General features: G+C 36.8%; 1 protein-coding gene across 3 annotated transcripts; it reads right to left on the minus strand.

Moving 5' to 3' along the window:
* Positions 1-1,123: 1,123 nt before the first annotated feature.
* On the minus strand, positions 1,124-12,165 carry LOC121777152 (TNF receptor-associated factor homolog 1a-like). 3 transcript variants are annotated; one of them, XM_042174299.1, is made up of 13 exons: positions 12,098-12,165; positions 11,276-11,499; positions 9,786-9,897; positions 9,214-9,302; positions 9,057-9,125; positions 8,810-8,939; positions 8,148-8,306; positions 7,183-7,531; positions 5,705-5,817; positions 4,430-4,577; positions 3,313-3,782; positions 3,035-3,233; positions 1,124-2,713 (listed from the first exon to the last, which is right to left on the minus strand). In XM_042174299.1, exons 2-13 carry the CDS (start codon positions 11,454-11,456, stop codon positions 1,340-1,342), a joined length of 3,393 nt encoding a protein of 1,130 aa, XP_042030233.1. In that variant the 5' UTR covers positions 11,457-11,499; positions 12,098-12,165; the 3' UTR covers positions 1,124-1,339. The 3 variants fall into 3 exon arrangements, with proteins under 3 accessions (XP_042030233.1, XP_042030234.1, XP_042030235.1); XM_042174300.1 differs by lacking the exons at positions 11,276-11,499; positions 12,098-12,165 and adding an exon at positions 9,646-9,719; XM_042174301.1 differs by lacking the exons at positions 11,276-11,499; positions 12,098-12,165 and adding an exon at positions 9,646-9,719 and having other exon boundaries at positions 8,810-8,985.
* Between the last annotated feature and the right edge of the window lie 436 nt (positions 12,166-12,601).

The raw sequence follows: 12,601 nt of genomic DNA on the forward strand, positions 1-12,601 counted from the left end.
CTTTTTCGAGTAAGGATTCGAGTCGTGGTTTGTTGTGATCAACATTCCAACGCTGTTCTTCGGGATTAAGAATTTTTTGTAGGATGGTGATGAGGGATTGAAGATTGTAAGCCATTTTTCTAATCCATCTCTTTACAGTTCGCACTCATTAAAGACTATCATAAGCAGAAGCTCTTACCCAACTCTGCAAAATGAGTGATTGGAAATCACTGACACTTTCTGTTACACCCTTAATCCATTATCTAAAGAATCGAATAAGAGATGTTTGGAATGTTTTTGATTATTACAAAAGACATGATTTTGGAAAAATGGGCTGATTTTTTTGTTCCTCACCCTCAAACTTAGAACAATAATTCGCCCAGATAGATATCATAACTAAGTTTAGCAGCAAAATTAATGTAGTAGATGAAGAACCTAACTTCGGATTCAGAACATTGAGAGAGATTTGAGGTGGAAGGCTGGCGGCGGAGTCGGACAATGGTGGCTCGAAAAACAGAGAGCTGTGAGAATGTGTGACGGGGAGATGGAGATGGACAACCGGTGATGGAAAGGGGAGTTGATTGGGATCGGCGGGGAGAGTGTGAAATGTGAGGCGTTTTTCTACTTCTTCCTCTTAATTTCTGTATTTTTTTTTTCACGTTCATACTCCCCATGCAATCATCCATTCCGCACTAAAAATACTTTATTTACTTTTTTTCTCTATTTCTCTCTTACTTTATCAATTTTATATTAAAACTCGTGTCGACCCCAAAGTGCATATTATATGCTGATCTGTCGCTGTTCGATTTTGGTGATGGTACACTTATTAGTTTTATCTTTTAACAATGATTAAATAAATAGAAAATTTAAATAACTGATATGAATTCGAAACTTTAATGTAAGACGTTACAATTAGATCAATCAGGAACTAGCCAGGAATTCATAAAAAAAGGAACGAAATTATAGAGCATTTTTCATATTATATGAGAAGGGACATTTTGTATAATTTTATACTTATACATATTGCCTTAGCTGAATGCGAACCATCCAACTTGAAATTTTGGTTCCAAATAATAGTATAAGTGAGACTTGGTGAGTATGCATATGCAATATTCACCTGCTTTTCCAAAAAATACAAGCGAGATACCAAAACCAAAACCAAAACTATAGATAAATTGAAGTTAGATAATCCATCCAATGCTGACTAAAGTAAACCAAATATATCGAACTTCAAATTTTTTTCAAGAAAACTAAGAAACCAGAATCACCTTTACAAAATGTTTAATAACAAACATCATCACTCCATATCTAGTCTCCATCCTTCTTGAGGCAAACCACTGCCGGCCCATATATATAAAATTCAGAATCGATTTGATGGTCGAAACACTGCGTATCCATTGACATCAACGGTGAGGTTTTGATAGTCTGCCATGCTGAAAGGACGGCTGTCGTTCTCTGTGGCCTGGGCACTCAGGAAGGACAGATCAGGACCAGCCACTTGCCACTGGTTCGGAATCAAACCATCAATCTGCCCATTATTCGCATATGGTTGAGAGCTAGCTTGAGGAATCATGTGGCCGAGGGTATCATGAGAAGCTCCTCCATAACTAAGGTGTAATATGTTGTCCTGATAGCTTTGCATCCTCTCGAACCTACATGAGCTCGTTGACATGACAGGGTCACCGGGAAAACTAAAATGCCGGTTTAGATAGTGAGATCCATTGCTGAAGCTCTGGTAAGCAGAACCCGAGACAGATAAATTTCCAACTCCATGCTCATCATCAAGCAAGTCATTGATGATGTCTAGGTGTGGAAACTCATCTGTCAATACATGGTTCTGACGACCTGTTGTGCAGGCTGAGATCCCAGATTGAAGATGGTCATGTGATCTGACACGTGATGAACTATATAAATCATAACTCTGCATACCATTAAGCTGCGAAGCATGATGTCCGTGATCGGGTTGCTTCCTGCTGTTTTCACTCTGATAGGAGTCTACCCAGAGAGGTCCGTTCTGTAATCTATCATGGTGACTCATCATTCCAAATGAAAAACTTGGCTTAGATTGATTTGTTTCCATCCAATCAGAGCTACTTGGTGAGAACATGGGAGTAGGTACAAGGGGGGGTGCATGTGAGTACGTAACAGATGCATTTACCACCGAACTTGCAGAATGACTCTGAGTAAAAGCCGGAAAACTTCCAGTAGCAGCGCCACCCACAATTGCATTCCGATATGATTTTGGAACATGGTTTTGAGTTGAAGGAGCGGCAGGTTCAAGCCCCAGGCGACCAGCAGCACTTACTGAACGAGCTAATACAGGTGCTGTCGGGACCACAGAAACAGCAGCGATAGAACCAGGAGTTAGAGGGGCACTCAAGGGTCTTGATATGATCGGCATCGATGTCAGTGAGGTCTTATCAGCTTTAATCATCATGGGCCCTATTGGAGGTTTTTCACTCTCAAGCACTTGATGACTGGTTAGATTTTCAGTGAGCTTCGGTGTTGCAATCTTCTGCGTATCTGAAACCAACATGACTGATCTGTCAGCTTGGTTCAGCCTGTTAGAAGAAGATTTCTTGCCTGCCACATTAACCTTCGAATCCATTTTTTTAGGAGAAATAAATGGTATGCTTTTCGAAGGGCTCCTGCACAGAGAAGCTTCCTTATCCTCAGATGTATCCACATCCACACTTCTGGTGACAAACTTCCTAGAGGAGTCAGATTCTTCGTCCTATGACAAAAATGCAGAAAATTAGTTTGTTACAAGTAGGGTGAAAGTGACAGATTGATCCCTAGACAATTGAGGCTTATTAGAAGTCAAAGAAAGACAGTCAAAAGGATGCACAATTGGTGCAATCAAGAAAAATGCACTATCATCTTGTCAGAAAACCACCTAAATAAATTGATAGGAACAGATAAATAATCCCAAAGCCATGGGATTGACATAACCATAACCAATAGCATGGTGGCAACAAGATATGTTCATACATAACTATCAGCTTCACACATTTCCAACAATATATCAAAAAATCGAAATGAAAAGAAATACCACCTTGGCCATTTGATGGTCAGCCCCAATTGCCACCCTATCAGAATGATGAGCCACCTGAGAAAGAGATTTAACAGCCTTGGAACTTTGAGATCGATTAACTTTAGTCACTGCATCTAGCACAACTTTAGATGGAAGATACACTTCTTCTTTAACCGAACCAGCTTGATTAGACTTTAATTTGCTTTGGTGGTTCCTCCCCCTATAACGTTGAAGCAAGAAGTTGTCACATTTTCTGTAAAATAGGAGTAAATCAGAGTACGTGTAAGGTTATTGATTACCTGCTAGGAGATTTTATATTTTTCTGGTTCTGAGAATTTCCTCTCTGTGGGATACTTATGACAACAGAAGGAACTGAGTCAGATGAACAAGTGGATGAGCTATCATCCACGGCAGATGAACTTCTTCCTTCTGTTCCATTTTGCACACTTGAAAGTCCACTAATCCCACTGCTACTGGCTTCTGTTGGAGGATGCATTTCAGAAGTATCGGTGTCCCAATTGACAGGACTCACATCTCTGTCTTCTAAGTCTGGTGGTAATATTTCAGGTATACATCCCTCAGAATCAGAAATATCCGAAACATCTTCCACAGCATCGGATTTTTCAATTAACGCCTGGGAGTCGGCAGGTAATGAGTCTTTTCTTTTGACAATGTGAATATCTAGCTCAATTTTGTCTTGTATAATACTGAGAGACTTGTTGTCCTTTCCCTTGTCTTTACTTTTGCGATTATTTCGTTTCTGCTTGGCCTGAAATTTTAGTTGTGGACGGCATTATTAAACTTTCTCATGATTCCAGGCTTTCTGAAACAAAAGAGATATTGCAAATAGAAAAGGGATATAAAGCGAGAGGAGCAGGGTAAAAGAATATAAGAATTTAGAGGGCAGACATAGTCATAACACCATCTTCCGTGAAATCTAGAGAAGCAGGTATCAAGGGAAGTGATGCAAAAACTGCTTTGTTGAGAAGATTGCTCTTATCTACTTAATGTATACCAAAAATCTTACATTCTCTTTAATGGCAGTATCAACAAGTTATCACTCTTACTGCAGGTTTCAAAATCAATGAAGCCCCTTTTTGAATCTTAGGAAGCGTATGTTCTCGAAAGATGTACATTAAGCGCAAAAGAGATACACATGCAACATGCACTCGCACCAAGTAAACAGGTGAGGAGAGTGATGATGATAGCTTTTCGAACAAAGTAAACACTTATCACAGACAGAACAGAATGAATTTACACGGTGCCACATGGGATCATATTTGCGAATTATTAGATTACCAAGACTACTTCTTAGCTGTAAGTCGAATTACTTCAACCATAGAAGTCTAAAACTGTATCACCCAATGACAGGAACTACTGAAGACTGCAAGGTAAGAAAGATAATGGAAATAAAACCTGTTTCTTTTTAGACTTCTTTTCCTTATCCACTGCTGCACGCTTTTCTCTGTGCTCAATCTCAGCAATCCAAGCCGCCTCTTCTTCCCGTATGAGCTCTTCTTGCATCTTCAGAGAAACAGCCTCCAGGTATGCAACTTCAATTTTACTGCTAGAGCAGCAAAGAACAGCTAAGAATCGATACAATATGATATTGTTGACAAAATTCAAAACATGTAACATGCATAAACATTAGATATAAACACCATACATTATACATATATGTGTGCGTGTCTGAACAATGCAAGAGAGAAGGTGTGACAGTAAAAATAATCCTTACATTATATGTTTTCAGCATGAAGCTGAAAGAAGCAAAAAATAATTAGAAAAATTAAGTAGGACCCAAAAGCGAATTGCTAATGGCATTTTTAAAGTAAACAAAAGGGTTGATCATGGTTTGCTTGTGTCTCCAAGTTTCAGCGTTTTCCAAAAGATATGTCCAACAAAAAATGTTCCCAACTTAAGTTTCATAATCTTCAATAGCTTATAAGCTCCTCAAAAATAAGTTCCCCAACTCCATCTTATTATTTCATGATATTATAAGCAACAATAATTTGCAAAAATAACTCTAGCAGTATGATTTTTTTAATTTCCGGCACATTCACTTCCAATTTCATTTATGCTCACTTATATCTCTCTAACTTAAAAGTTCAATCATCTAAATTTGACAACTTATGAGCTCTCTTACTACATTACATCTTATAAGCTCTTCAAGCCATCTAATATATTATCTAAAATAAGCTTATCCAAAACACCCGTGAAACGAGGTCCTCACTAAATTCTTTAGGAATTAGTGTTGTTCTTGTCCACCTCAATTAAAATATAAGTCGCCTAAGAATCCGGTGAGGTGTTTCGTCATTCCATGGCCAGATTCTATTAGATGAGGTGGGGGGTTTTATTACAGTGAAAGCGTGAGTTGGGGACATTTTCTGAAAATTGTTGAAAGTTACAGACATAAATTTAATTAACCCTAAAAATCATCAAATTCCCAAAATAACCAATCAGAAAAAAAAGTAGAATTCTAGTGGTTATTATGTGCAAACTATACACAACATGGCTAGAGATTTGAGAATGGACACCTTATCAACTATAATGTATATTTCATAGAAGATCTGCAAGAACAACAAAAGCAGAATACCAAAGACAATGTTAATAATAGGCTACTTCTCTACATTCTTGACAGCCCACCTCTGGAAACAGAAAAATGATCAGCCATTAACATTTAATTAGGCTTACCTGAATACATGGGCTAACATGAATATCTCAATGGTCCGGCGACCCAGTTCAGTAAGTCTCCTTTCATCACGTTCAATTGATTCTTTGTTAAACTCATCCCCCAAAGTCCCATCCTGTAAACATGACTGTTAAAACTAATTTGTGCATAATGTGTCAAGTCAGATGCAGTACGATCCTAAAGCAAATTGAAGAAGAAATAGTATGCATTAATGCATACAGAAAAAAGCTGGATGCATGGAGGACTCTCAATTCTTGTATCCCACATCAAGATCTTTATAATTGAGCTACTTTTCTCTAAAGAGAATTTCACAATTTTGAATGGCACTCTTCTTACAGAAAAATTACTTGCCTCAATAAGACGTAATTTAGTGGTGAATAACTGTCTGCAGTCAAGGCTTCAACTATGCTTCCATGATAAATCACCAAGATTCTCACATAGGCAATACTTATCAAGTCATAATAACTAGGATTACCCAGTAGAGTATAATAAACATTATACTTTACTGCAACACGTAATACCATAAGTGTTGTCTTGCTCTCTCTCTCTCTTACAAGTGAGACATACTCTCTCAATCTACGGAAACGCAAATCTAAACCCTTGCTTCTTCTACTTCCATCCGATCTTTCATCACTGATTTCCTTTCAATAGTCCCTGAATACCACTGCCAACAAGCTCAAGCGATGCAGATACAACTCCTTGATGTTTTTAGTTGGAGCTTCATCAGAGCAATCCTCTGATTTGACACCCTTGATGTGTCAAATAATTCCCGTATTTCTCAACTACCAATAAACACAACGAAGAATAGGAAAAGGGAAAAAAATGGTTTGATATACCAAAAGGGGGGTTGTTAAAAAATCACAAAAGAAGCAATTTATTATGTTCCTTTTCCCTAGTTCTTACTATCTCGTCCTGAAATTGCAATTGTTGGAGGCTCTTCAATCTATGGCTCTAATAATTCCAAGCCACAATCCATTTTCTTGCTTCAATTTTTCTTTTTATGTTTATGTGAGACTTGGTGTTTATTATTACAATTTGGGTTGTTCTTGGGGATGGTAGAGCCGCCTGCACCGATATGGAAGGAGACGAGGAACAAGATTAAAGAGGGAATGGGTTTAAATTTAGAGAGGGAGTTCTTTTTTTGAAAACAACTTTTTAAGAATTTTACATCAAAATGTGGTCATTTTGTTTATTTTGCATGTTGGTAATCCATGTGATTCAATATATCTTTTGGCCATGTATTTCTGTGCCAAAGCTAGCGTGCCACAAATGATTTCAGGTGCTGGAGACTGAACTTCGGGTCAAATTTGTTCAACACATTAAAGGTTGGGTAGTTAAAGTAAGCGTTTAGATGTTGGGAAATTTTCGTTAATAGAACTAAAACATTGAGACCTAACTGATACTTACCCCATAAATATGTGACAAGGTCGGGACTGTATAAAAACATGAGCAGTAAAATTCACAAAATCATGATCCTCACCTTTGTACGATTTTGGGGGCCCTTCTCATCCTTCAGAGGCAGAGGTTCTACAGCAGCCCTCTCAAGAAGTGGTAGCACATCATCCACCAACACAAACATATCTTTTTCTACTCGAACAATAGGAACAGGTAGTTCATCTGCATCCACATACTTACCCTTGTTCTTTTTCCCATTACAGTGGCCCTCGAGTGCTTTCAGACCACTGTACAACGAGTCCATAACAAGGGTAGATGTGACTTCCTTCTCTACAAAGAAATTCTTTACGATGACTTTCAATATTGTCTCAGTTTTTTCTCGGGACATGCGGCGTCTGCAATTTTGGTCCATACCGATCCAGAAAGAGAAGAAGCTGGAAATTCATTACAAGTACATAACTGATATTAGAATGTTATTAATTAATAAAACAAAAGGAACTTCGTCATACAGTTAATGAATCATGCATGCAAAACTCAATCTAAATGTCAAATCAACAAGAGCTTAAAGAAGTCGATTCTAAAGCTCTTCAAAACTAGTTGTATTTCAGAACTAATCTAAATGTCAAATCAACAAGAGCTTAAAGAAGTCGATTCTAAAGCTCTTCAAAACTAGCTGTATTTCAGAACTATTGGAAAGCAGCTGTGCCTGATGATAATCAACTGCAAAATAACCAGCCCAATGTCGATCAAGATATGGATGAGCAATATCCACAAAGCTTTTTACCAAACACCCATGCTGTTATACTTGGCTTTTCATATCATAGACTATCAAAAAGGTTACATTATTTGAGTTAGTACTTACTGAACAATATACACATCAGCAAAGTCAAATGATAGTCAATATGAGACCTCTAGGACACAAGTTTAGCAACTGCCCTACAAGATCATACAAAACTCAAACAATACAAAGCTCCATTATTAGAAAACGTATAGATGCCATGCGTTCGCTAATTAAAAAAATGAAGAAGTTGGCCATTGTGCGCACTATACCTGGACCATCTAGCTTTCTCTTCAATTAGCTTTCCGAGTTTCCCTCGACGCTCTTCCACAAAACGCCGGCAAATTTGTTCTACATTTGTAAAATATACGCGTACAAGTTCCCTCCTGTACTGACGATCAAGACAACGAAACGGTCGTTCCGCCCTCTCTCTGAAACCAGTATAATATTCAGGTTTTATTGAAAAAATTATGGGTATTAACTGAGCAAAGGATGAGCTTTTTCTCTGTTTGAGTGCCAGAAGAATTCTTACTTAATTGTCATCTGCACTCAGAACAATTAGATGAATTTACTCACTATATCTAGCAATAACAGCCAAATGTGCTGCAGTGGTTCTAATTTCTCAGATAAAACCCAAAGAACATAGCAAGGCAATCTATCGATGTGTATTATGTTCTTAGTTTGCATAGATTCTCATTGGTCTTGGGCCCAACCAATACACATGAAGAAATAGTTCACCAATCTAAACTTTATTTCAGAAATCTCTACAAACTTGCATAAGGAAATGCTAGTTGGAAATAGCAGATAAATACATGTAAATACAAAAACCATATAAATTGAAAGATGCCGTTTTGTCAACTTTATTAATTTAGCATTTAGATACCTAAATCACACACACACACACACACACAAGGAAAATAAGCTAAGGGGGTACCTTATAACTTGCACTTGAGCTTTAATTATCAAAGTATCAGCATCAACAAATCCATCCACTACCTTTGACAGCTCCATAAATTTCTTCCATCCCCAGTCATGCTCCTTTTTCCAGAAACGATGTAATGTATCTTCAGGTTTACAGAAGCATGTCAAGATAGGTAGCTAGCTCATGGACTGGGGCGAACTCTAGTTAAAAGATGATAATGGAATCCAATATCATAATGTAAGAATAATTGATCACCTACCAGAGTATTTCGACTTTTTAGGATCTTTGTTCACCACGGCAATAGTGAACTGCGCAAAATGGCTCCAACCTTTCACACAGTCAAAACAAACTTAATAGTAATTACTTCAAGTTATACACACCAGTAAGAATCATGGTTACATGGACAGTCATCATACCTGGAAGAAGCTTGTCATGATTGGCAACACATAGAAACAAAGAGAGGTGATTGCAGACATCACAGCCGTGAGGATAAATTAAAATGTACCTACAAAACAAACCAATAGATGAGTTACACTTGGATCAACAATAACATCAGGTGGTTGGATAGATCATTATCATTGACTTAAATGGGAAATGGATGCAACCTTCAATTGTTACATGGGAATCTGATCATTTATGTATCCATTTGTGTGCCCAATCTTTGAAGATTTAATGATTAATGGAGTTGAAGAATGTAGATATTCATCCTCACAAACATATGTTATTATGTCTTAGAAACTAAACTCTCAGTTTGACCAAAGAAAAACAACCAGCAAACAGCATCTGTACAACAGACGATAGTCAAGCTTTAAGAAATTCTACAGGTACATGAGCATGAGAAACCTCACCTTGTGATGATTGCATTAGCCCATTCCAGAATCTAAAAAATCATGTCTCATAATTATGCAGCATTATAACAGAGCTGCAATATTTTTAAAATGTTTACCAATAGAAAATGCAAAAAAACAAGTCTGAAATCAGATCTTACCATTTGTAGCCTCCAATCTCAAATGCATTGCTCCGAAGTTCCCTTTTGTTAATTTGTGAAAACTTTTCGATTTTCCATGTATGCTTTCCATATAAGTCAGATGGTTTAGGACCTGAAACATTTAACGGACCAAATGATAATAAAAATGTAATGTTCAGTTGTTCACTAGTATTAAGATGAAAATATGAATTAAATAATCATCACAGTATGAAACTTTTAAATTCTGAATGTGGTCTTATAAACAGATTTCTTCATATATGGCTCAATTCAGCTTTTCAATGATAGAATATAAATCCATATAGTATTATTAATGATCATAGGTTTCAACTTTTAAGTTATCCAGCAGGAGCTAATAGCAATTAGCAAATCTACCTTAACAAGGCCACTAAAAAGTTATTCATCATATCAATGATCATATTTGTTTGAATTATTTAATACACTTAATAAAACTCATAAACCATCCGCATTAGTTCCATCAGAGATAAAACTTGAGGCTTAAAATGATATGATGTGAAACGCGACTGCACCAAGCATTCGATAAAATATCGGCATACAAAACAGAACGCGCCATAGGCATAATAAAGTATTAAACGGAATGGAATTCATGCAGATGCTTGATAATACTTACTAGATGCAGTGGCTGTGGATTGTTAATTATGGAATAAAAGTATAGAAACTGAAACTGATAAACGAAAGGGATGAATCCCTAACCAAGAAAGGAACGAGTCCTACCGTCACAGAACTTTCCGGAGACTACTATTATCCCTTCAATACTTCTCTTTAATTGTTTGAGAAGTATTTATAGTGAACTACATAAGACTCCTAATCCTACTTGACAAAGCAAATCAAATCTACTAAACTGACACAGATACATACGAAGGGAAAGAAAGATAAACATAAAAATATCCTAAAGATAAGGATGGAAAAATCACATCGGACATCCCCTAGCTAATGCAAATACGATCGGTATCATAAACACTGATGAACTCATTACAATTCACTTTGACATACTGATGACAAAGTAGAAGCCAGCTTAATTTCCATTGAAGATGAACAAATGCAGTGACTGAATGCATATATCAAAATACCATCTCAGATTAGACCCAAGTGTCAATTTCACACGAAAGAATCAAACAGCTTTATCAATAACATTTAAGGGTCTGGTGAAATAGGCAATCACTAATTATATGAGCATCACCACTTCGTATCCACATGTGATTTTTCTTTTCTTTCTACATTTCAGTTTTTCTTCCACTTTAATTTTCTTCATTTGCTCATGGGTGGGTTGAATGTCTTACCCAATAGCTGACTTTCATCAAACGGTGACTACTAAGATGCAGAATACGTAGATGTAACAAATTAACGAATTTCAAAATGTTCATGGAAGAGCACCACTCTTTTTGAAGGATCCAGAAACTAGTACTTCAGAAACGTATCAGGAGATTGCAGACACCAACTGTTAAGATATCATCAAAACATAAATGGCACACCTCCATCATTGCCGTCATCACTATCCCAATAAGGAGGCGAAGTTGATGGAGTTCCATTCTCAACCTGGCCCAAAGACCTCCATTCTATCAATGCTTCTTCAGACTGACATCTCTGCTGCTCGCTCAAATCTCCTCCAAACGACCTCCCAGCACCAGACTCATCAGTTACAGGCACACTCATATTCTCCGGTCGCCAACTCTCACCACACTACCCCTCTTTCAGTCTGAGCAGAGAAAAGGCAAAACAACATGAGTTATGCACCTATATGCATATAAGATTATGTACTATATACAGTTCCAAAACCACATATACAATAGCTAACCAGAAAACAAAATGGAGTGATCCATAAATTAGATTCATGCATCGAAATGTATTTATGCTCCGTCGGAATCATAATTCCGATTCATAGCTTCAGCAAACTAGATTTCATCAAAGTTCTCGAGTCCAAACTCATATTAGAAAAAGAAAAATACAAGTAAACCCTACTTTCCCAAAGCCACAGACTGATTTTTGATATAAATTAAGAACTCAAAGTAAAACTGCCATCCCTCAGAATAAACACGCATCTAAAGACCCAAAACTCTTTCTACACAATCAGGAAAAGTCAATTTATTACTGAAACTGTAGACCGAAATCACATACAAACCACATAAAATGAATGTCTATATCACAAAACACCGAATTCATCAACCAACAAACAATTAAAAAAAATCAAAATTAAAGGCGCAAAATGAAATTAAGAAGCATCATAAATCAATCAAAAAATAAAGAGAAATAAGAAGGGTGTAATTCAGATCGAAAGGTAGAAGTGAAGCACATACCGAAAAAAGAAGCAGCTTGACGCAGAGAGATTTAGAAGTAGCAGAAGACGAGCAGAGGCGGAGAACATAAATTTACATATATATATATATAGGATTATATATATATATATATATATATATATATATAGAGGTGTGATCAAATACAAACTCTTTAAAATACAAACTATACAAATTCTATCACCGGAGTGTACAAATTCTGTTACCGGAGTGTACAAATTATGTCAACGGACTGTACAAATTCTGTCACCGGGGGTCGATGTCAACAGAATGTACAAATTATGTCACCGGGGGATGTACGGAGTGTACAAATTCTGTCGACGGGGGTGTCCAAATTCTGATTTTTCGATGTCAAAATGTTGACATTAGAAAAATCTCTTATATTAACCGTTGATTAATTGTATTAAGTGGGTATGATTGAAGTTTGTATAGTTTGTATTTTAAAGAGTTTGTATTTTATCACACACCTATATATATATATATATATATAGGGATGTATTCATTTCC

The sequence above is a fragment of the Salvia splendens genome, chromosome 18 (assembly GCF_004379255.2).
Source record: "Salvia splendens isolate huo1 chromosome 18, SspV2, whole genome shotgun sequence".
In the NCBI taxonomy this organism is placed as follows: Eukaryota; Viridiplantae; Streptophyta; class Magnoliopsida; order Lamiales; family Lamiaceae; genus Salvia; species Salvia splendens.

Bases quoted from the DNA above. Each gene is read 5' to 3' on its own strand.
- LOC121777152 (XM_042174299.1), bottom strand. From the start codon at position 11,456: ATGAGTGTGCCTGTAACTGATGAGTCTGGTGCTGGGAGGTCGTTTGGA. The intron at 9,898-11,275 runs GTGTGCCATTTA...TAAATGTTTCAG, and splicing joins TGATGACGGCAATGATGGAG to GTCCTAAACCATCTGACTTA. The intron at 8,940-9,056 runs GTAGGTGATCAA...GTAAACCTGAAG, and splicing joins TAAAAAGTCGAAATACTCTG to ATACATTACATCGTTTCTGG.